Consider the following 26,069-nt stretch of genomic DNA (forward strand, 5'->3'; position numbering starts at 1 on the left):
ACCAATGTAGCCCTGACCGCCCCAGCCCAACGCCTCTCCCTCTAGAACAAGAAATACTCAGGCTAGGGGCGAGATATTTGCCTACCTACTCCCATGCATTTCCAGTGCAGTTTTGACAAGAGAAATGCTGGTTAAGCTAACCCTCACTTGTTCACATCTGTCACTTTCAGCACTGCTCAGACAGGTGGATGGGATGCTGACCTGAGTATTTTACTTTTTTTTTTTTTTTTTTTTATAAACATCGGAGGGGTTTGGGGGATTGGGGGACGCACAGCCCGGCAGGCCATGTTTGAGATCTTAGGGAGGGGGGTGCAGGAATTGGGCCACAGGCCCAAAAAGGCCCTTAAATATAATTTTGACAGTGCCCCTTACCCAGATACCTTTGATGATATCCAGTTAAACGGTAGGTTGTCTGGCTAAACAAGGCTGCATACATTAAAAATCGAATTGGTTATATTCAAACTTAACTGGTTAGAATATTTTTTTAACTAACATTTTTATTATTTTACTAGCAATACAGCTATCACACATTATGACTGGTGCAAATCAACATCCAAAATGATAATCTCACTCCCCCATCCACTCCACCCACAGTGCCTTAAACATGAGAAATATACAAAGGGTGAAGCCATGGTTACCTCCAAGATCATACCAGTAATTTACACAGATCTATGGAGAAATCGCAAAACTGGGGCCCACAAGTTTTTAACCTTTTCAGATTTTCCCCTGGATTTTCTCCATCAAAACTTCCATTTCCATCATATCACCCATTCCCACTTTCCATTCCTGTAGCACAGATGGGTTCTTGTTCTTCCATTTACCCAACAGAACGCTCCTACCCACACTAAGCAAAGCTTCTTAACAAGATTCCCATTGCTATCCCAGTCTAATCTTTCTAACCAATTTTCAAACTGCATTCCCCCTCAGTTGTTTAGCTACCCTTCCTTTCTCAAAACAAAATACCCATTTTAGTCATTTTCATAAGCTTATCAATCCATTCCTGCAAAGGAATATTCAACTGACCTCTGTCTCTACACAATTCCTTAAAACAATCTGTATTCCTCATTTCTCACATGTTCTCTTTCCAACTTCTTAATTTCCGCTTCTAACTTCTGCATCTTAGACCCTCTTTGCTTCCTTTTATATGAACAAATCATGAAAAAAAATCACATATATTCAACGTGAATTATTGAATAAGGTACACCCTCATACATGAGCTGTTGTACATTTACGCTGGAAGAGCATTTTAACTCTTATGCACTTGTTGCAAATGTGCCTGCGCACTTGAATTAATCATGGGGTAACCCTTTTCATTTCACGTTGAGGTATGCCACTCTTAAACAGAGAAAAACATTTTTTGAAAGGTTTTTTTCAAAGGACAATTTTGTTTAGAATTTTAACCTCATTAACGGTTTACAACATCAGCTCCAACTTAGTAAGAAGACATCAATGGAATAGAAAACTTACCTTTCCAAAAAAACGGACTAGAGCAAAGAGCTCGTCAGCTCTGCTCAGCCAAACGCCCGACACCGCTGGTGTTTCGAAGGCTTCTTCTTCAGGGGCTTTAAACACTAAAAGATGGAACAAAGAACATATTTAGCACAAAAACGCCGACATTCAGGTTAAACGGTTTTAGTAGTGTAAGCATACATGTCCAGAGTTGGAGAACAGATTATCTGGTGTGCGGCATACTAGAGGACCCACCATCTTAAAACCGACGTATTTAAGGCTGATGTAAAAACTCCTTAGCATGATTGTTCTGCCTAGGCTTGACTTCTTCACTAGACACTAATGCCTAGACTCAATACATCAAGCATCCTGATGCAAAAATGAAAGAATGAAAAGTTTGATGCACAACGAAAACATAAACCTCAGTTCAGTTCCCACTATCATCTCCCAGCCATTCTGAAGGGTCATCAGAACTTCTGCCTCCCCAGGGCTTTAAACTCCAGACAGTGCCCTTCCCGCTGCTTGCATATAGTGCTGTGGTGATCGAACCATCCCAGGCCACTCCCAAACATCCTTCAGGGCAGAGCAATCATCTTCTCCCTCCTTTCTGGTATTCACGCTTCCATTACCCCTCTTTCTCCGATCTAAGTCTCTGCGATCTGCACTCGCTGCACTCTTAGCTGAACTCAAAGGTGATTCACTGCTTCATGGTTTACTGGAGGTGCCATTTTGTGGAAGCAATGTGATAAACGTTAGTGTTCTTTTCTGGAGAGTTAAATCTCTTCCAAACCACCTCCACAAGTATAAACAGCCTTGCCCGATACAACAGCCAAAAACTCAGTCGTTTACTCTGAAGTATTTTCTCAACTTCCGCAAAGGCTGCTCATTTATTATGCAGCCCAAAACTATATAGTCAGGATACTGCCATATGGTGACCTTAGAACTGAAGCAAGCTCGTTTTCTTTTGCCTTTTGTAAAACCCACTCCTTAGCTTTAAAGTGGTGAGATTTGATTAAGAAAGGTGAAGATTGTTATTAATGAGACGCCGCTATCCCAGAGAGTAATGCCCTTGATCAATGGTTAGTCTCAGATCACTAGCATCCAGGGTAAAGAAGTCAGCAAACATCCAGTCCAAAAAAAAAAAAAAAAGATAGCACCACTCTCCTCCATTTCCTATGGTACACCAAGTACTCACACATTTGATCTGCAGGACCTATCTTCCAGGTCAATTACTTTATCCTGCAACATTTTTACATGCTTTCGGAGCTCAATGAATTTTCTGCGGTTTCCCAATCTTCCAAATTAGAAACATGGAGGTCCATATTCGGACACAGCCTGGATAGAAAAGTTAGCCGAATAAACTTATCCAACTAACTTTGCAGGTATATTTAGTGGTGCAACCATACCATTGAATATAGCCAGCTATCTTAAAGTTAGCCAACTAACTGTAGCTGGCCAACTTTAGGACAACTTTTTTGGATTCAAAAATACTAACAATCATTCTTCAAATCTCATTTCAAATGGCACTTGCATAAGGAAGGCTCTCAATGAGTTGAGGCCACCAGGAAAAATGCAGCCACAGTCTAGTAGTGGTGCTCAACAAAAATAGGTTTACTTCAACTTAGTAAACAAAATCCAGGCCAAAAGGGAAAAGATCATTAGTCCAAAAAAGAACTCCTCCTCCTAGGGCTGCAGTTTATTTGTCTTTTTTTTAATTATTATTATTATTATTATTATTATTATTATTAATTTTAACAATTATAAAGCATAATATCTTTGCACAGAAAAAATATAAGATTAATATTTTAAAGGAAACAAACTCCTAATAATTAGACCACAAATTCTTGAGATGGGGACAGGTCCATAAGAGGAGCACAAAATAAGAAACAATATGCAGTTTCTTTGTCTAAAGGGCTCCTTTTCTTAACTCTTCTCTGATCTGAATCAATTTCCAATGTCCTCCCCTTGAATGGTGGGAAAATTTCACAATCATAAGCAAGGGATAAATATTGGGGGGGGGGGGGGGTGAGAGAGAGACGACTCGTTGATCAAACTGGATACAAAAATAATTTCTTCCAAACTGGCAATCTTTGTCCCAGTGTTAATTGGTCACAGGGAAAAGCACTGGAAAATCCAGCCCTTCCAGCTAGGGGTAGTGGCTCACTGTCAGGAATTGTCAAAAATCCAGAAATGTCTCAGGTTCTCCAAAAACACTCACAATTCTAAAATCTCTTAAGTGAGCTGTAAGGCCTACCAGGAACTCCACCTCACTTCCCAACTACTCCTCAAAAAAAAAAAAAAAGGTCTCTATTAGAGAGCTTCTCCTCCGAGCCTCCCTGCTCGAGCTTGCATTGAGCACGCTCACCCACTACAGAAATAGCAAGACCCAACCCAAAATAAAGGGGATGGCCAAAAGATGGGGAGAATTTAAGTAGGTAAAAACGCCAAACACAGCTGCAACATGAGAAACATTTAGTGCAGGTTGCAAAGCCACTGTCACATCTATGTCCCTTTTATTTCAAAAAAATCAAAGCATCTGTTAGGCAGGTAAATGAAGAGAAAAACCCCTGGATGTGGATGGAACCCTATGAAAGCGCATCCGTCGCCAACAGCGCTCAACAGCACCCCAACCGGTTAGGATTTGAAGTTATCCAGCTATATGAAGCTCGAGAACTTTAGATGAGAATATTCAGCAGCTTACTAGTAAATATGAACCTCACTGATTTTAATCCCTGAAAAGGGCCAACAAACATCAAATAGAGTACAGTATATGATATACTTTCTGCCTTATCTACATTCTGGGTTTTGTACAATGAAAGTTACAGATAAGACATACCACCTACATATATTGATTTTTATTTTCACAGATGTACCTCATATTGATTGCGATGATAAAGCTGGAAAGATAATGAATCCAGAATTCATTGCTAAATGCCCAGCTGGATGTCAGGAAGGCAAGCATCGTGTCTACGGCACAGACATTTATGCATCCTTTTCCAGCGTGTGCAGTGCTGCCATTCACAGGTTTGTAGAAATGGGTTTTTTTTCCCACAAATTTAGATAAATTCCTCAGATTATGAAAGGACTCATGAGTTGGCAGGGTTGGCTCTTCCATTAAGCATACTAGACGATCGTTTAGAGTGCCCAAGTTTTGGGGGCGTCCTCAGGGGCAGCATCAGGGGCTTCAGACATGAGTACACTACTCTATTATCCAATGCCCCAAATCTCAGGCAACGAGAACAGTTTATCTGATTCCTGCTCCAGTTCCTCCACTCCAGGCAGTGTGCGGGGAAGAAGAAGGGACGGTGGGTAAAGCTAGTTTGGACACAGCAGAATAAGAGCGAAACACTTGTTAATCCAGCCCCTCCCTTTCTGCTGTGCAGGGAACAGGACCATCCCGTGAGTTGCCCAATGTAGCACTTTGCTAAATGACTTGAGTGTAAACTGCTGATTATCTCTTTCTTGGATTGCTGGAGGAAGCAGACTTTTGTTTTAACTTGCCAATAATAAATAAAGAATTGCAAAAGGATAGCCAAGAGTCCAAACTGAATCTGTCCTCTGGCAAACCAAAGAATGCTGATGGTGTCACATTCACACTGGTAGAAGTCTCTACTGCCACTCTTCTGCGTGCCAAACCTCTTCAGCTGCAGATACTCACTCTCTGGAGCTTTATCTTACCGATGTCTATCCATGCCTTCACCAAGAAAATAGATTTGGATGACTGCTAAAAGAGCAAGAAACCTGGGATAGGTTTCCCTCCACTGGCTCTTAGCAGGACTCCTGCTTAGAAGCCCCTCTCAGCTGTTTCAAGTACTCACTCCTTCTCAGGAGAGTCAGGGACTCTAACCTTGAGCCCCAAAATCCACCTCCAAAGACAGCCAGGAAGAGAGAGAAATTTCTGGGTTCTTCAACTATATTCAATTCACAAACCCTTCAGGCACCTCCCATTGGGGAGTGTCTGAATAGCACTACACCTCCTTTAGCAGGATTGCAGTGTCTCTCTGTGGAGATACATGCCTTACTAGTAACAGACCAGCTTTAACGCAATCCTGTATTTGTTGTGTAACAGTCTTATAATTATAATACACAAATTGGCTTTTACAATTATTTAGTATTGTGTGGGTACTTAGTAGAACATACACAAATAAACCCTGTAGTTAGGAAAGTAACATCACTATTGTGTTGATCAATATGAATTTATGGTATTACAAACTTTATTACACAATATATCTCTCATACCATTCCATTCCAATACTAAAAGGCTACCAGAGAATAAAAATCCATACTCATGAACTAAACATACACCATACCCTAATTAATCATTACCCATTCACTCTAAATATAAAAGCAATCCTAAAATATTATTTATGCAATGCACTTCATATAGAGCAATTGTGCAATAAACCTGCTAGATTTGTTACATATATTGAAACCAACAATAAAGCATATGTAAAGCACTTTCAATGAAAAGGATACAAGTAAAGGATACTTGGTATATAACAATGAAAAAAATTCATTTCGAGCACAATTCAAAAAAAGGATACTTTGTAAATCCTTAGTGGGTTTACATTGTATAGAGTCCAATACTTTTCTTTATCCCTACAATGGCCTCTGTTTTGCCATCATAGGCTTATTCAGGGGAAATAATCTTAGCACAGCCCTTCCTGCAATGACAACGTGATGTGTTTGCAGTAACTTTATATGGTGAAAAACACACTGTATTTCCTGACTTGCTTGTTGTACTTTCTATGCTGATTTCTCAGCTCGGTGGTTCAATTTCACCTGCCTTTAATAATGTGCTATCTAATGCTGGACATAACTGATTGTAACCTGTTATTTCCTGCACTCTGCGGGTAAAGAACATTTGCATTACGTTAACATATCTTTACCAGTGGTTGCAGTTCAGGTCATATATATATATTTGAATACTGACCATATTCAAAGGCATTTAGCTGGGTAACTTGTGAATATTGGAGGCACTTATCCAGAGCCGGAGAACATTATCAAATTAAAATTTAGCTGGACTTAAAAAAAAAAAAAAAAAAAGAGCTATTCCAAGAAGCATTCTAGGGTGGGGTAACATTATCCTTCTAACTTAGCCCATCTCCAACTGTGTCCGGATAAGTGAGCCAGACAACTTTAGAACATTCTCAGAACAGTCTTAAAGTTATCTGTCCGCATGGGACCAGATACATTTAAGCTTAACCACCTATGTTCAAAAGAAGTGGTCATACACTTAAAAAAAAAAATGTCCCTTGCGGGCCTATGGCCTAATTCCTTGACCCCCAGCCAAAATGTTAAAAAGCTTCTCTGCCAGGCTGAGCCCTCTCCTCCAACTCCCCCAAACCATAACCACTGAGCCAGATCAGTCTCTCCTTAGTTATCAAGTGGGTGGGAGGGTTAGAGTTGGCATGCAGGAAAGGAGGGAGAGGAGGGGGGTTAATGCATTTGCATTTTGAACATTTTGCCTAATTGGAGAGGGGATGGGGAGGAGGGCAGCCATTGCGGACCTCTCAGACTTTTATTTTTAAATTATACTTAGAGGGCTTGGGGGAAGGGGAGGCTTCACCCAACTAGGCAAATTTATAACATTTTAGCTGGGGGTCAGGGATTTGGGCCACAGGCCTGCCCAGGACTTTTATTTTATTTTTTTTAAGTATATGGCCACTTAGCTAGCTATTTTCTTTTCAATATAGCCAATTAGGTTTAAAGTTATCCAGCTAAAAAGTTATTTGGATAAATTTAATGAAGGATATTCAACAGAACATTTATCCCACTGAGTATCCTGGATAACTTATCCAGCTAACTTTAGCCAGACAAGTTAGCCATTTTTTTAATATTGTTCTGATATTTCAGTTTAACTTTTAATTTTTATGGTATGCTTTATTTTAATTTTAGATTTCTTTGTACATTGCATATGAATTTTGTTATAGATTTTACTTATTTTATATTCTATTTATTTTTGTAATTGTGAACCGGTATGACTGATCACAGAATGTCAGTATACAAAATAATATAACATATAATATATAATATAAATAAATAAACATACCACAACCAAATAAAACACTACTATGGTGAATAATAAATGTGAAAAATAATATTTAATAATTGCACTCTATGTTTTTTATAATTATATTAAATTCAAAGGGGTAAAAACAGAAAAAGCCAGTTCATGACCTACTGAGCAGGCAGGAATCGAACTTGAAGGTCTGTCACACATGTGCCAGCAGGCCTCAAGGGATTTTAATCACTACTGGCAAAAAAATCCCACTGAAAATAGCATTGTGTTGTCTGCCTAAGATACTTCAAAATCTAATTATAGTCTTAGAAACACTATGGATGAAATAAATCATAACAATTACTTCTGTCACTTGTGAAGCAGTGCAATGGTAATGAGCATGTCAAAACCCCTTTTCATGATCATTTAAAATTGTTTCTCATGTAGAAAATATATGTTGGTACAAAAGCAGCACAGTGTTGGCAAACTCAATACCCCAGCTTGAGGCCCCCGTTTCACCACATAGCAATGGCTTCCTCGGAGGGTTAACAACATGGCACTAGCTATTTCAAGACTTGAACAGGGGCAACATGTGAAATACAGCCTTTATTGTTAATGAAAGTTTTACATCCACTCAAACGTTGCTGCTCGGCGAACAACCGCTTTTATAACATGCTCATTAACACTGTGCTGCTTCAAATTTGTTATGATTTATTTCATCCATATTCTGCTGTGATACCACCTGTGGGAGGGCTCCGCGAGTGGCCTCACTCACCAATGCTGGCCTTGACTCTGTGAGCTATGCAGCTAGAAAGATGCCGCCAATCTGCCTTGCAGCTGGGAGCCACCACTGCTGCCATCTTCTTTGCAGCCTGTGCACCACCGACTTTGCTGGGCCACCTTGCTCCTGCATGGCCTGGAAATGCCACTTCTGCCTTTCTGTGTGGTCCTGAGCCGATACCACCTGTTCCATGCGGTGGAGATGCTGCCGACACTGCCAGACTGCCACCAGCTTTCGCTCCTGCTGGTGCTCTCTTAGACAAGCACACCTCTGCTTAAACTTTAAAGGGACCTTGGCAGGAAAAGCCCCACAGCCCTTCCTAATGATGTCTTTTCTGCAGCCCTATAAAAGCGCTCTTCAGTCAGTTCTTCCTTGCCTTCACAAAGGTCTGCTAACACTTTCAAAGTCCTCCATGTTTCCTGTTTCATGTTCCTGGTCTCCTGATTCCTGTGGTCTCTCCATCTTTTCCTGAATCCAAGTCCTTGCCTTGTCCTTCATTCTGTCTAGAGCCTTCAGAGTCTTCGCTGCTGTTTCAAGTTTCCGGAAGTCCTTCCTGGTTCCTGAGTCTGAGTTCTTGAGTCCAAATTCTGAGTCTGAGTCTGAATCCGAGTTACTGAGTCCTCTCCCTGGTCTTCAGGGGTCTCATCCTAGCTTCCGCCTTGTTCCAAGTCTTTGAATCCATTGCCTGTGCTGCTATTGGTGTGGTCCATGGCCAGCCCTGGGGTTGTGTAGGGCATGCAGTGATGCTGGTATCTCTCAGAGCCTTCTTCATGTTTCCAAGTCCTGAGCCTTTGTCTTGTTCCAAGTCCTGAGCCTTTGTCTTGTTCCAAGTCCTGAGCTTTCATCATGTCCAAGTCTTCAGCATCTTGTCCACATCTCCAGAGTCATTGCCATAACCCTCAGCCTCCATCTGTCCTCATGCTCAAACCGCTTTTGAGTAGCTGGAGAATTACTCCAGAGACCAGCATGGGTTGCTGGTTCTCAGTTCCTAATCTCTTTCCACTATCTCTACGAACCAAGTTGGATTGACTGATACTGCCAGATCAGTCACATTTACTGTCAAATGAGTCACTCTGTTTTTCTAATCTTAGTCAGGGACATCTTCCCATCCCAGTGACTGGGCAAGATCCAGAGTCCCATTCCAAATGTCCAACAAAGAGTCCCAGCAAAATACCTCACTGATATCCTGTTCATTCCCACATTCACTCTCCAGGATGAGCGGAGTCCTCCTTGGGCGGTCTTCCCTTAGACTTTATATCCCGAGCCTTGCTAAGATATGGTAAACAACAGCAAGGTGAGGTCACGTGATGTGGTGTAGCTGAACAGACATGGGCTTGTTTGGCTCCAGGCTCCATCCTCTTAAATATCCGACAATTAACCCTCCACAGACAAAAGGAAACACTGAAACCGAACCACAGAAGAGGTATGTCTATAGACAAATATGTACTAAAATTGCAAGCAGCTATGGCTCTGAGAGGGGGTAAAAAGGAGAAGGAGAAACTCAAGGAGGTTCCAGACAAAATGGTGCTGGCAGCCGGCCATAATATACCTTCTCCTACTACGAGTGATATGCCGGGCTCACCGCTGAAAGAACCAACAAGTGATCTCATTGCCCAAGTTTCTGCGGCAGTAGTAAGTGCTTTAGATTCTCGCTTCACAGATTTGGTGGCACAATTCCAGGAACTTAAACAAACCATAACAGATTTCCCCCCGAGACAGGAGCAAGTGGAGATCCGCATTGGTCAGTTGGAGGAAGAAATTATCTCTCTAACGCAGAAAGTCTTGGTACTAGAGAAGTCTGCTCAGGAAACCGCAGACAAGCTCGACGACCTCGAAAACCAAGAGAGACGCAATAACATACAAATAACCGGACTGCCAGAATCAATTCAAGAGCTTAATTTAGCTCCCTTTCTGGAAAAATGGATGTAGCAGGCACTGTCCCTTTCTGATATGGAAGGGAAGCTTCGCATCGAAAGAGCGCATAGATTAGGCAGACAGCAGGAGAACGGCACGAGACCCCATCTACTAATCGCCCGAATATTAAACTGGGCCAACAAGCAACAAATCATGCAAGCGTCTCGATCGAAAAAAGATCTCACATACCAAACGGCCCCAGTGCGTATTTTTCAAAATTTCTCCGCCCAATTATCTCAGAAGCGGAAAATGTTTAGCCCATTCTGCATAGACCTCTACCGGAGGAATATTAAATTTCAGTTACAATACCCTGCCAATTTAAAAATATGGCACGGAGGGTCGGCTCATCTCTTTAAAACTTTCTCTGAGGCGAAATCCTTCGCAGATGGTATTACAGGAGACTGAGTATGTGCATGTATGATGGATATAAATCGGCATCCATTTTTTTTTTGTTTAACCTCCTCTTTGTCTAAACATTACAGTTGATCAGGAGGTCTATATGGGCAGAGGTTTTTTTCTCTGTTTGGACTTAAGATTTTATACACCAGGGTATTTTATTGGTTGAAACTTCGGCTCAGTTTCTTAGCCAAGCTCTTTTATGTTTGTAGCGGTTACAGCTTTCACATGTCTATCAGATGATGCTCCGGGTTATAAAGTTCAATGATGTCGTCATGCAGTTTTCCCTATTGCAATGCGTAGCTGTGTCAAAGAACCAAGCAGGGACATCACTTGAGTCAATCAGTTTTCCAGAGCTTGCACCAATAGTGCAAGAAGGAAAAAGAACTTTGGATCTTCTTAAGCTGATGGTAAGACTAAGAGTCCTACCAGCGGGAGAATATACCCCGGACTATTATTATCAGCACAACTGCAAGACTTGAGTAACCCAGGGGGCCTTCCCGGAAAGGGAGATCCAGCTGGCTTCAAGGCTCACTCCTTTTTTTTTTTTTATGGTATTAAGAGCCAAATTGACTTACAAACACTTTTCAACAGTTGGGGAGGATGGTGCCCAGACATGTCTTTAGTGATCTTTACCCTTCCTTGTCTTTACAGGAAGGACATAAATCATGAGTAGTGAGGGAAAGGGAGGGGGGAGGGGAATGAATAATCTAGCTCTATGGTTGGTATCAGGAACAAAGAATAACGTGATTGTCTTAATGCCCCCTCCTGTTTTATCAGTAGCCGGAGGGTACAGGATACGACAATGGCTCGAGAGTCTAGGCTGGGGGGCTCTTGGGCTGACTATAATGAATCACCATGTAATACCCTTTGTTTTTTTATTATGGTTAGTTCATGGCACCCTCTACATTAAGACTAGCAAGTTTAAATGTAAATGGGCTTGGCAACCCCATTAAAATGGCAAAAGTACTCCAAAACTTATGCAGGAATAAAATTGATGTAGCATGCTTGCAAGAGACTCACCTGACTGCGGCTGAAAGCAAAAACTATTTCAAAATTGGGTGGGGCAATTATATTATTCCCCGGCTAAGGGTAAAAAGGCAGGAATGGGGACTCTTTTCCTTAAAGCTTTAAATTTCCAATTGCATTCTGAGATTGATGACCCAGAAGGTAGATATTCTCTTATTACTGGTAGACTAAATGGTAAGGATATTACTCTTTGTAATGTATATGGCCCTAACTGTGTATCCCCCACCTTTTTTCATCAGTTATCCAGTCAGATACTGAAACACACAAAGGGTTGGCTTCTAATAGGAGGAGACTTTAACACAGTCATGGTTTCCAAACCACTTGGGGTCCTGGGTTTCCCCTACGTTGGTCTGCTGCACATCTGAAATATTTAGGGGTCTTGATACCTCCCGACATCACCATGATCTACAGGGCCAATATAAGGCCTATGCTGAAAAACCTTAAGGGCACCGCTTAATGAGATCACTTACCTCTCTCTCTCTCATGGGAAGGATACACTTGTTTAAAATGAATGAACTCCCCAGGTGGTTATATCTGTTTCAGATGCTCCCAGTGTGGCTCCACAGATCAGACCTCCTGGAGATTCAACGGGCCTTCAGGAGTTTTATATGGCAAGGTTGGAAAGCCAGAATAATGTTGCGTTGGCTCTATGAACCCTTGCATAGGGGTGGATTAGCACGCCCAGATTTTAAAAAGTATAACCTCATTTGTATGTTGAGACACTTCAGGGATTGGTTCGTAGGGACATCCTTTCATTCCTCCCAAGCACACCTACAAGCATGCTTTCACAGGTTTGCACCTACTGCCCTCATACAAGTACCCCAAACGTTACTCCCGCATAGTGTCCAACACTTTTTAATTTTAGAGTCCAGCAGGAAAGCTTGGATATGTCTTCGTGCATTCCAGATTCTACAAATCGTCATGACACCTCTAACCCCAATTTGTGGCAACCCACAGTTCATACCGGGCAATACTGACCCGATTTTTAGGCGTTGGGCGAGTAGAGGCTTAAAATACTTAGGGCAAAACTTAGCTTTATGGAACTACAGACCAAATACAAGTTACCAAGCCTGTATCTGTACGCTTACATGCAAGTTAAACATTACGTTATGTCTCTGGGCTTACACCATTACCCACTGGAAGATTATAGGTTTCTAGAAGCCTTATTTCTGGGCCCCTATCTGGGAAAACTGAAGTGTGCATTTTTTGCCCGTGCTTTGCAGGTAAGCAGTCCTGACTCACTTCCAGCAGTTATTGCCCAAAAATGGGGGAATTGCTCAGATTTGGAAGTATCTGACACAAAAGTCAAGGAGTATTTGAAGAATATACCTAAACTTACTGCAAACTCAAATTTACAGGAACTGCAATTCAAATTCATTTGGCAATGTTACTATTCAAGGAAGACAGCTTTCCAATTGAGGATTTGCCAATCCTCCTTGTGTTTAAAGTGTGAAAGGGAAGTTGGGGATTACTTTCATTGCTTCTGGCCGTGTCCCAAGGTGCATGACTTTTGGCTAGAAATACAAACTACCTGCTCCAGTTGTTATGCACATGATGTTCCAGATGACCTCAATTTATGGTTAATAGGGGCAATGTCTAATACACAGATAAGACTCAATGCCACTCAGCAGAAATTCCTGAATATAGCTGCTGTTCAAGCTAAACAGACGATCCTAACAGTATGGCTCTCAGCAGAAGCGCGGTGTATCAGCACTGGTTCAATAAGATGACTAAAATGGCCACTTTTGACTATATAACAGTCCAGCAAGGGACGTCCGGCAAAAGGAAACAGATTAAAAATCTCTGGGACCCATTTCTTTCAAAATATCCAGAGACAATATAGGCAATTGAATTCCCTAGGCCATGAGGATAGGCACACACAAGAACACTGAAAGTAGTTCTTTAGTGGTAATTTAAGAGATACACATGTTCTTGTCCCTCATGGGATAGCTCAGATAGGATGGAGGGATTGGACATACACTAACTTTGACACAATACCAAGTTGGACAATAAGCACAATACAAGTATAAGACAAGGGCTAGTAGGGCAAGGGGGGAAGAGGGAAGGAGGGCAATAGGGATGGGTTGTTGTTACAGTTCATGGTTATTACTAAAAGTTATACTGGGATTTGATCCTTCTATTGGAGCTATGCCAGAAGACCTATTATACGAAGGTTTTACTTACATAGTAGCTGGGATACCAGTCCAGTGGCTGTATTTGTTCTGTTGTGCCATACCATTAGCCATTTATGCTCTGTTCTGTTTAGTAATCATTTGTTTTGCCCGGCTATGCCCAGTTATGTTATTTTTTCATGGATTCCCTGTCATACTGATTATTGTTTACATGGGTGATCATTAATAACTCAAAGATTGTATTACTATTGTAAAGGTTCTTCTGGTTTATACGTTTTTATCGGTCATTATCCCAATAAAGTCAATTACAAAAAAGATAACAGCAAGGTTGTATATACTCAGTGAGCCCCAAATTCTCTAGCACACGTATCACTGGCATCACCTTGTTTGGTGTCTTGGCTAAATCATATTGGTGGCATGTCCATCATTGTCATTGTTAACTTGTTGGCACTTATTACTTTGAGGCACATATCAAGGCCCACTCAGCTTCAGTATAGGCCCTGTGAAAATAACCTTGTGGCACATTGCTCACCAAGACAACATGCACCTCCAATGATGAGGGCCTTGACCTCTGTCCCAGTGACAATTGTTCCTTGGTGCATCCTGGGCCTTACTGCCACTTCAGTCTCTGTACTGGCAGATGGCTCTCCAGAAACCATTGCCTTACTAGGCACACTCACCCAACTCCAGGGTAGGTTTCACCTCCAACATCGCTTCCATGCCGATTGCCTCTTTTGCTTTGGCATGGGCCCTGCAGAACTCCAAATAAGGCTCACAAAAGACAGACATAAATAGGGGTTCCCCTACACATCGGTGCATTGGAACAGGAATTATATGGGCAACATTTTTTATATTGCTAACTATGGCGATAATTTCTGAAACACAGAAACAGAAAGGACAGCAGAAAATGACCCACCCACTCTGCCCAGCAGGCTTATGCCAGTAGATCTGCTGCATTGTGCAGGTTACCCCCATGCTTATCAGTTTCCTAGACTGTAAAAGTCAGGGCCCTCGGATGCTGTTTGAATCCAATTTCCCTTAACCCTTGCCATGGAAGCAGAGAGCAATGTTGGAGTTGCATCAAAAGAATCAGGCAAAAGGGTAGATTTTAAAACCCCTGTGCACGTAAATCCCGGGGTTTACACACATTGCCGGGCCTTACGTGCGCCGGGCAAATTTTCAAACGGGCCTAGTCACATGCGTAAACCCCGGTACGCGAATAATTGCCAGGCTCTGAAAAGGGGGTGGGGTGGAGGCCGGCCAGGACAGTGGCCATTAGCCACGGTCTCGGGGAAGCGTGCGTCGGCAGCTGGCCAGTGCGCGTAAATTACTTCTGCTCTGGAGAAGCAGACTGGGAGGGAACTGGGGAAGCCCAGATTGAGTCGCTGCGCAGAGTTTTTAAAAGTCCCCCCTCCCCCTTGCGAGCACCGCATGCACATGCGCACGTGGTTTATAGTTTGGTCCACTGTTGTTCCACCTCTCTCATTTTCTCCCAGTCTGCTAGTTCTTCTTCCAGGTATGGCCCCATTTTGACAAAGTTTGTATTTTTTAAATTTAAAACTCGGGTCTTCATGTGACCTCTCTGTATCCTATTTGCAATATCAAACCACACCGTTTGATGATCACTGGTGCTCAGTGGACATTAGAGACATTATCCCCATTAGTGAGCACTAGGTCGAGTGTAACTCCCTCTCTCATGGGTTTCATCACCATTTGTTTGAACAGAGCCCCTCGCAGGGCACCCACTACCTCCCTACTTCTGGTAGATTCTGCAGAAGGGATTCTCCAGTCTGTGGCCAGCAGATTAGAATCTCCAACTCACTCTTCCTTCAGAATATGAAGCAGTAGTGAGTTCAATTGTTTCCCAATCAGAACCACCTTGTAGACGATGGCTGAAAGGAAGAGATCAGAGGGAACAATTTAACTGAAGGATATTTTTGCTAAAGGATGTGACAGACCTGTCACAGGTGGTAGATATTATCTCAAGCAAACTGATGGAAGGAAGCATTGATTATTTATAATTAATCATTTCCCCAACTCTCAAATATAATTTCCCAAAACAATTTACAAAAGAAACACGCATAATATGAAAGCATAAAATATAACATGCAAAAAAAACAAAAGCAATGTTGATCCACAATCTGTTACTAATTACCTTTCACATCACGCTGCTAATACATCAAGATTATCTGACCACATTGCTGATCCATCATTATTTATCTAGCAAATATTATGCTCCTTACCGAGAGAATAAATAGGTCTTCACCTTCTTATGAAAGGTCAGATAATTTTTCTTCATCCTAATCTCAGTTGGCAGTAAGTGCCACAGCATTAGGGCCATGACTGAAAATGCTTTAGCTCGCAAGCATATTCACCTCAATACCTACCGTGTTTCCCCGAAAATAAGACATCCCCCAAAAATAAGACCTAGTAGAGATTTTGCCGAATTCTTAAATATAAGACCTCCCCCGAAAGTAAGGCATCCCTTGTAAACAGGGGCGGATTGACCTATCGGGGGATCGGGCTTCCCCCGGTGGGCCGGTCAATCCTGACACGTCATTTTTTTTTAATTTTTTTTTTTTTTTTTAAATAAAGTTTCCAAAGTATTAGGGGCAGACGCGAGCAGTGGTATCCCGAGGGGAGCCAATGCCCCCGGGCACAAGGAGGCTCATGCGGCTGCTGAGCCTCCTTGCCCGAAGAAAAAGATCGCGTTCAAACGCGTTGATGCTCTTCCTCCTTCCTGCCTGTGCGGCCCGGAAGTAAACGTTGCCGGAGCCGCGTGGGCAGGAAGAAGAAGGAGCATCAGCGCGTGCAGAAGAGGAGCCGCCGCGGGCTGCTGCGAATCCCAAGTCGCAGCGGCCCAAGAAGAGGAAGAGGCCCGGTAGCAGGGCCGAGGAAGAGGTCCGAGAAGTTCAGGGCTGCTGCAGAGCCCATCCTGCGGCGACCCGCGAAGAGGAGGCCCAGAGGTGAGAGAGAGGCTGAGGGTCTGTAGAGGGTGTGTGCGTGCGTGTATGAGATGAGTTGAGAGATTGTGTGTGGGAGTGAGGATCTGAATGTTTGCAGAGGCAGCATGTGAGAGCCTCTGTGTGTGTGAGAGAGACAGCGTGTGACGGTGAGAGCCTATGCTTGAGCAAGACAGCATGTGGGAGTGAGAGAGAGCCTGTGTGTGTGAGCGTCAGACATCATGTGCCAGTGAGAGACTGTGTGTATGAATGATTGTATGAGAGACAGCATGTGACAGTGAGAGCCTGTGTGTGTGTGTGAGAGAGAGAAAAGCATGTGAGAATGAGAACCTGACTGTGTTTGAGGGAAGAAGATGGAGAGAAAAGAAATACGGAAGAAAAAAGGACAATATAAAAGGAATTGGCAAAAAAAATAAGAAAGGGAAGGTGGAAAAAAAAAAAGCCTGTGACCAACCGATTAGAAAACTAACATCAGCCAGTAAAGGTAAAAAAAAAAAAAAATTACTTTTTAATGATTGGCACATGTAATCTTTGGGAATGTGCAAGAATAGCACTTTCTCTATGCAGATCTCACAATGTACGAGATCAGCATGGAGAAAGTGGAAGCCCACGGGGCTACACAGAGGAGGCAGCAGAATGGGCTTCAGTGTCAGTAGCAGCAATCGGCACCTCCCCAATAGCCATGTGGCAGCAGTGACAGTGGCATCAAGATTACTGACATCTGGGGACGGTGGCAGTACCAGTCGGGGGACCCCTTCCAAGCAGTGTGCAGAGGTTCAAAAGCAGCAGAGTCAGCCCAAGCTGACTACCATGAATGCTGCACACTCCTACCTCTCTCTGACAGCACACTGGTGAGGCATGGCTGGTAAATAAGGCCTAGTGCATCTTTGGTAGCAAAAATTAATAAAAGACACCGTCTTATTTTCGGGGAAACAGGGTAAAAGGAAGGAATTACTAGCAAAGCCTCCTGACTAGTTCTTAGTTGTCTATTTGGTACATATTAATACAGTTTTTTTCACAAATATTCTGGCCCTGACTCAAATAGAACCCAAAAAGTGTCAGTAGCCCATCTAAGGTCAACCTTTATTGAGGAGATTTGCAAGGCTGAAAACTGGAGCTCATTGGTGTTGGTGACATCACTCATCAGTGTGACTGGTGATTTCTTCTGTCTTCAGAGAACACCTGTTACAGGTAAGCAGCTTTGCTTTCTCTACACAGAGATGTTTTCAATCAGGGACCCAGCTTCAGAGATGATCAGTCAGCATGGGTTTCCCTTATTTATAAATGTATCCTGAAAATAAAAAAAACACATATTTTAAGGTATAAGTTATCTTCTATAATCCACTTTGAACACTATTCCGCTTGTGAAAGTGCAGAATAGGCACTGTAACTAGACAAGTATTTATCAGCGCATCTGCAGTATAACTGCATCTAGTTAAGTTTTGATCAGTGTAGTTCCATAGTAACTACAACAACAACTACATTGTTAAGTATGAACTAGTGTATTAGTATAATTAATGTACTCTAACTATTAAACAAACAATCAGTGAAAGTACTAGGGCATTAATGTGTTTCCATCATGCTATCCTAAAAAGTGTTATCTAAATTGAGAAAGAAGTGTGCCCTTTCTTAAATACAGTTCACTATACCTGAAACTTGAATAAACACAGTACAACACGTTTTATTATTATTTTGTTTTCTATTTGTATTACCTTTCATGCTAACACACGAGTTTTCTTCATTTATGATTAGAGTAATCTAAACACATTTTTGTGTTGTGCTTCATTTCAAATAAATGGATTTTTTTTTTCTTCTGCAGTGGCACAATTACTAACGCTGGAGGAAAAATTCTTGTCCGAAAAGTTGCTGGGCAGTCAGGCTACAAAGGGAGCTTCTCGAATGGCATTCGATCCTTGTCCTTGCCACGCTGGAAAGAATCCTTCATTGTTGCTGGTATAATCCCCTATTTTCCAAAACCCAGAGAATTAACTTGAGGATATTTTGTAAAACAATGAATTGTGTGCTGCCTACAAGGCATTAGTAGATCAAATTAAGTTACCGTACAGTAATGTATAACAACATAATTCATCTGATCTGTAATGTGCCATTAAATTTCTCCGACCTCTTGCTAATGAAAGCTAACATGGAGTGTACATTGAATGGAAATTATTAATTACTATTAGCTCAGTAAGCACTGATTTGCTGCTGCAAAATTCTGTGTTTGGGATGCATCGAAATAAGACTGCATTGGCAGTAAATCCATGTGTGATAAGTCTGAAGTCTTTTTTTTAAGTGCAACTCTTTTAAGGTTTTTAGCTTTCTTTTGTCTATATTTAGCATTCTTGTCACTCTAAAAATCAAGATTCTAGACTTCCTAGCCACTATGGACTGGATTTCCTTTCTCCTATTTAGCCACCTACTTTAAATAGATTCCTAACGTATATTGGGTGTGGGCCTAATACCAATTCCAAGGGTCTTTTGACCTTTTTTGCAGGGTTTTATGGTTGGCACCACAACAGTGCATATAAATATAATATACATATTGTAATTAATATTTTTACCTCAGAAGACTGTACTTTGAATGTGCTTGTTCATGTAAAATCTATTATAAATGCATAATTTTTATTAGTGTGTGGGGAGAGTATAGAGGTGGGGAGGACCACGAGTAAACAATTATAATTTCAACAAAGAAAATCTCCTATACCAAAACAGCAAAAATTGCCAGCACTCAAACAGTAAGAACCCTACTTATTAAAAGGCAACACTGCAATTATTACACCAGGCCCTGAAACATCAATATAATTCCTATTAGGAAAACAGAAGAAGCCAAGTTGCAACAGATTCCTACACAGAAACTACATGCTAGCAGAATGTAAACAAACCCTCACCAAATGCAAGATAAAGTGACCATAAAGTAGAAATAAAAACATGCAGATAAAAACTGTTTTGGAAACCGCAACAAGACAATGTAGATAGTGTAACAATAGAAAATCAGAAACATTACAGTTCCTCATAAAACATCAAACATCATCAGAAAACATAAATCATCAATAGAAGTAAAACCATATTAATAAAAAGAATAAATATTTCTAAACAGCTAATGAATAGAATAACATCCAATAATTTAAAACTCATACAAAATGTCCAAAGACCAATAAAACATTTAAAAACAGCAGACACAAATGCCATCCAATTCTTAAAATTAATAAGAATAAAAAATTCCTTGCTGTCCATACCTGTGATCTTTTGATTTCCAGATGCCCTGAGATTGTTGTGGATTAGCAGGAGAAGAGAGGAGTTGTTGCTCACAAACTTTCTCCTCTTTCTTTCTCATATATATATAGACGTTCAGTCACAGGAAAATGCTCTCATATACATAGACACACACATACATATTAAAAGCCTAAATGTGGGCACTCAGCCCTAGTAAATTTTCAAAACAGTCAATTTAAGAGCATAACTCCAAATGTTAGCGCCCTAAACCCTTTGAAAAATGACCCCTAAGGAAGTCATTTTTAAAGTCATATACATGCATAAAACATGGGTTTATGCATGTAAATGTCTTGTTATAAAATATCCTGAGTTTGTGGGCTTAACCTGATTTTGTGCATATTTTTATGCACACAAATGATAGGCATTCTGGAGGGTGGAACTAGGGTAGAGTTTGGATTTACATGCATACTTTTGATGTTAAGACGTGTGCCTGTAAGTTGATGTGCACAGATTATGCCCCCTGCAAAGAACAGGAGTAACTTTATGCAGGTTACTTTCTGCATGTTCTTAGAGATCATTTTCAAAGTGAACCTATGCATATAAGCTCACTTTGAAAATCATTTTAAGTTATATGCTTTGGCAATGTACAAGTTATGCGGGTCGTTGTAAAGTTATCCTGTAAAGGGAGGTTGACTCATCCTTTAAGGAAAGCCCTGAGGTCCTCCCCGACAGCTGGCAGGACTAGGCTGGTATGAGACTGGTCTAGGGCTTCACATTTACCAACCCCTTTCCCCTTAGGTTGAGCCCTCAGGTTCTCAGGGCCATCAGGACTTAGGTGAGAGTCTTGTGAGGAGTAGTGCAATGGGAAGTCCTGGTCATGGCTGTTGTGGGCGTGGACACGGAGTGAGGTGGGGTTGGCGCAACGACCCCACCATTGGCTGGTGGAGTTGGTTGAGGCAGAGGCCCAACTGGAGCTTCACTAATACCAGCTCTCATTCCCCTCAGATGCCAGGGCCAGATGGATATAAGCGTGGGCCTTTGCTGACGAGGAGAGGATCCATTGAGACAATAGAGTTGCAGGCCAAGATCTAAGGTGGAAGGAGCAGCAGCAGATTCGAGATCTGGCAGTAATCAGTGGCAGGTGGAGGTCAATCAGAGGCAGTGGCTGGCGGAGGTCAATCATCAGTGGCAGGCAAAGATCAATCAGGGTCTGTGTCCAAGCAGGGGTCAAGCCAGAGATCCGTCTGAGGAACAAGGAGGAATAGAGAGGTGGAGGGTAGGTGAGGAAAAGCACAGGCAAGAGCAAAGACATTGAAGACAGAAGAAGAAGGGATGACGATTGACCACAAGAAGACAGAACTCAGAAGCAGGGGCAAGACAGGAACAGGAGTCAGGAACATGGAAACCAAGAACTGGAGCACAGGAACACTGTGGCAAAGCACTATTTCCAGGGAAATCGACCTATTGCTGAGGCAGGGAACAACTGCAGGAGTTGCCCTTATATATGCCCCATGTGATCAGGAAGCGCCGATCGTCATACCCTGTCACTGGCCCTTTAAGAAGGGCAAGGTCGGATGCATTTTTGCCTTAGGAGGTCCCAGGGCTGATGCAGCATTGGAGGCTGGCTGAGCACGACGCCCTGCTGCATGGACATGGGAGAGCAGCATCAGCATCTCCAGGAGCAGCAGAGGCGGCTGGCATGTGGTGGCCTACTGTATCCATCTTTGGAGATCTTCCCTGGCATCCGCTTGCGACGGGTCAGCCTCAGGGCTGGAGGTAAGAGCAACAATCCATGGGCCTGCCCAGTGGACTGCCGAGCTCAACAGTGTCTAGGGTCAGAAGCAGGCGGCAGACAGGGATAGTTGTTCAGGCTGAGGTCCAAGGCAGGTGGCAGACAAGAATGGTCAAGATCTAGGTTGTGGTCAAAGGCAGGTGGCAGGTGAGAGTGGTCCAGGCCCAGGCTGTGTTCAATATGAGAATTAGTCTGAGGAGAAACTGGGCTAAGAGAGATGAGGTAGGCGGGCAAGGATGGAAGGACAAGGCAGGCAGGCAAGACTTGGAGAGGTCACTGGTTAAGTTCATCCATAAAACTGCATGCTCCAAACAGAAACCTCAGATCAGCTAACAAAGGACTATTAAAGATCCCACCTTCTCGATCTAAACAACTCACCTCAACTCAAAAGAGAGCAATTTCACTTGGAAGCCCCAAACTCTGGAATACTCTCCCAATTGAACTAAGAATACAAGAAAACTTAAAACCTTTCAAAAAGACCTAAAACATGGATGTTTACTAAAGCCTACCAACTCACCCACTGACTCTAAAACACTGCTCCCCTCCTATAACACTAGCCAAACTGAAGGACCCATGAAAGTTATGATTATTACTCAGTTATGTAACATGTTTTGATTAATATACAAACCAAGTTCATAAATGATAACTTCTATGTTAGCAACCTTTTGAACCATTTTGAAACACTGTTAAACACTGTAACTTTGTAAACCATTGTGAAGGCGAAATCGAATGACTGTATATAAAACTTGATAAATAAATAAATCTGTTAATAAAGGGCACTGAGACAGTACAAACAGTTTCAACAAAAGAATGAGAATGTCTTGTGATGTTGGCGCCTGAAAGGCACATCCCAAGTTTCCTAATACATTTTACTGTGCAGGAGCTGAATGTGTGAAAGGGATTTTGAACCACTAAACGAAGTAGACATGGGCAGTCTTTCATAAGGAAATGCAGTCTCTTATATTCACAAAATGGCATCTGTTGTTTTCATCTTCTGTATTTTATTAGTTTTATAATTTAGGTTAAATTTTGTACACCATTTTGAGTGGCCTATATATGACAAGGGAGGCTGTTTAGAAAGGTTTTTAAATAAAGACAGACCCATCATTCTCCCACTGAAATGCAAGGTATTTTTAGGATAAAGAGCACAATCTGGTGCAAAAAAAAAAAAAAATTAGTTTTCCTCCTGACTGGATTCAGTATATAAATGGTGATTGAGAGCAGTAATAACTAATTATTGCCCAAAGTAAAGTATTTGGATTTTAATATAATACTAGACATCATCTTATCTGACATGCTTATCAAGGCTCTAAAAGAAGATATGCTCAATGCCTCTGCTATAATGCCTTTTAATATTTCATATAGATATTGAGGTAAATAATCAAATTACCCATGTTGTTACAAACTCTGTGTGTAGTTCTTACCCATGGCGTTTGTACGAATGATCAAAGTAAACACATGCAGATATTTTTGCTTTGATTAATGTCCCTGGAAAAATTACCTGTAAAGATCAATGCCTGCTTTCTCTGTGGGTAATTTTTCCATCAGAAGCATCGCAAGTAGTTTTGATTTTACAAAAATCCGCTTGTTGTTACCTCCCTCCGAGCAAACTCCTTTCTCTGGAATGCAAGTAAAACTATACATGTTGTTGAACGACCCACTTGCTTTGCTCCACATTGAGAGTGGGCAATAACCAGAGAGCCCATTTCTACTGATAAAACACTGTTGTGTCTGTGGAAATGGCTTACATTTTTGCCCTCCTTCTGTGTTTTTTTTTCCTCAGTACAAAAACTTTAAATGTTCTGACAAACACTCTAAGGACCACAATAACACAATATAGTATAGTCAATAATCAAGAAGGCCCAAGGTATACAATTCTTTTCCAGTAACAGCCGGGCTCTCTTTTTAACCTGTATTGTTTCTTTTCACAGAAGGAAAAGCGAAAAGGGGCGTAACCTACCCAGCCATTCTTGACTACGTGACTTCAAAAGATGCAACAGATAAAACAGGCAAGGAACTTCCGTTCTACGATGTCTGAGTCTGTTTTCCACTGTAATCTCTACCAAGAGATTTTTCCTCCTAGTGGCTTGTGCAGTAGGCCCAAAATTTATAATCTAGAACACAGACAAACTCTCTATGCTGAAAAATCCAGGAGTACTGCACAAGTGTTGCCTCTTCGAGCTTCCTCCTACAAAAGTGATCACAGTAAAAAAAAATAAAAAAATAAAAAATAAAAATATATATACACACAAACACACACACATATACACCCTCCCTAGATAGATAGGGGTGTGTGTGTGTGTAGGGATGTGTAACTACCTCTAGAGGTCTGACCACAAACTTACACATCAGGGGTCCTCAGACTCAGTCGCAAGATCTTAAAGGAATAGGCCTCCTTGCAAAAGCTACAGTCCAGAATAATTAGGAGCACTTCACAATAAGGCACCAGTTCTTCAGTAAGTAAAAATGTACTATTTTAAAGTAGTGGCAGCAGCTAGCTTGAATCTTCAGTATATCAATGTGCTTGTTTCTTAGCTGTTATTCTTTTGGTCTTATTCCTAGGCCATTTTTATGTTTTGTCCTAATTATGTTCTCTGTTTTACATACTTTTAGAATAATAGGTGTGTTCATGTTAAAAATATCATTCTGGAATGCGTGGTCTTTTAAAATTATATGATTACATAGGATTCAGATAAATATTAACACACAAGTGCCCCAGTTTTCATACATTTATATTGGTGAGAAATGCTTAAGTTGGAGACCCTTTCAAAGCACATGGGGACCTACATACTAAAGTGTGGATTTGTACTATAGGGAAAATTACCACGGGATTTACTAAACTGTGTTACCAAGAATCACAATTTAGTAAATCCCATGGTAGCTTTCTACATGTTACTGCAGCCGGCAAATTCACGAGTTTCTTACCTTGGCAACAGGCTATGACGGTCCCTATCCTAGGGATGCCATGTTTTAAAGGGGCTGCACTGGACTGTGTGACATTCCTTGAAAGTCTAGTGGGACCCCCTTCTCTCAACCTCTCTCCTGCACTTGACCCATTCAAAAAATACAAATTTGCAAGAAGTCCCTTTAGGCCTTGGCTCTCAGTTAAGATGACCACTCACTTGGGTTCCCCCTCCCCAAAGTTCACTTGAAATGCTGGTGGTCTACTAGGGACAGGAGTAACACCCTCTACTCACTCCTCCCTCCACTAGACCACCAGGATTTCATGTAAGTTTTGAAACATAGAAATGATGACAGAAAAGGACCAAATGATCCACCCAGTCTCAGAGGGAAACTTTTTTTAAAGGAGAGAAGAGTGGGGTCTAATGGGGCTTATTATGACATTTTTTTAATTGGGTCAAGATGCAGGAGGAGGGGTTGGAAGATGGGAATTGGAAGAGGTGTAAAAAATAACTTATACCAAAAAAGTTTTTCATGAACCATCAAATATGTTTTTGATTTACACTTCACTGTTTTAAATTTTTATTTACTGTCACCATTTAATTCATTAATAATATTTTTTAAGTTTTTTCTATATTGTGGATATTTGATTTCAGATCTTGATGATGTTTAAAAAGGATGTTTTATTCATTTTGATAAAATTCTTTTTAATATTTATGAGATCTTAATAATATCAATATTGGTTTTTAGTAAATTATTGATTTGTGATTGTTTACTCTGTTTGTAGCCCCTGAGGCAGCGGCTAAAGAGCTGCGAAACTCGGCCTGAGTCGGGTGATTTTTACGTCTCTGCATCAATAAAGTTTTGGAAAAGAATCAGGCATCTATTTCTGTGTGTTCACCTAATGGTATCATAGATCACCTACCCCTTTGTTTTCTTGGACCATCCCTCCTGAGTCCATCAGGGCAGGAGTCTGAACCGTAGCCGGTTCGCAGATCACGGAGACTGGAAGAGAGAGCAGAGGAGAAAACGCAGTTTGGCCCAAAAACAGTCCTCCCACGGGACTTAGGCCCGTCCATTTCCCGGATGAATGGGGCATGTAGGGACATCATGGCCGGGCTGACCACAGTACATGCACAGGCCGCGTTTCTTCCAAAATCTTCTCTCCTTGGAGGTCAAGTGTCCATGACCAAGTTGCAACGGCTCAACTTTATCAGCAGCAGAAGTTACTGAGACCATCCGAGGTGCAGTGGTAGTACTAGCCCATTTCAACCCAGGTAACACCTTAGGCCAGAATTCCTTCACCTTGTCTCGGAGCCAGTGATCAATCCAAGTGGCCAAGGCTATTAATTCATCCAGCGAGTCAGGTGTCTGGCGAGCGGTCAGCTCGTCCTTTAAGCGGGATTCCAGGCCTCTGCAGAATAGAGTCTTGAGACAATTGGGATCCCAGTGAAGTTCTGCTGCAAGAGTCTTGAATTCTATGGTGAATTCAGCCAGT

The 26,069-nt window shown here is 41.7% G+C and overlaps 1 protein-coding gene across 8 annotated transcripts in view; it reads left to right on the forward strand.

The window, feature by feature from the left end:
* VIT (vitrin) overlaps positions 1 to 26,069 on the forward strand; it is a 215,577-nt gene that overhangs the window by 47,381 nt on the left and 142,127 nt on the right. For all 8 annotated transcript variants that reach the window (XM_029593919.1, XM_029593921.1, XM_029593920.1 and 5 more), the window contains 3 exons: positions 4,317 to 4,473; positions 18,485 to 18,618; positions 23,602 to 23,679. In XM_029593919.1, the coding sequence (XP_029449779.1) occupies positions 4,317 to 4,473; positions 18,485 to 18,618; positions 23,602 to 23,679 (369 nt within the window). The remainder of the gene's footprint in view (positions 1 to 4,316; positions 4,474 to 18,484; positions 18,619 to 23,601; positions 23,680 to 26,069) is intronic.

This window comes from Rhinatrema bivittatum, chromosome 3, assembly GCF_901001135.1.
Source record: "Rhinatrema bivittatum chromosome 3, aRhiBiv1.1, whole genome shotgun sequence".
NCBI classification, from domain to species: domain Eukaryota; kingdom Metazoa; phylum Chordata; class Amphibia; order Gymnophiona; family Rhinatrematidae; genus Rhinatrema; species Rhinatrema bivittatum.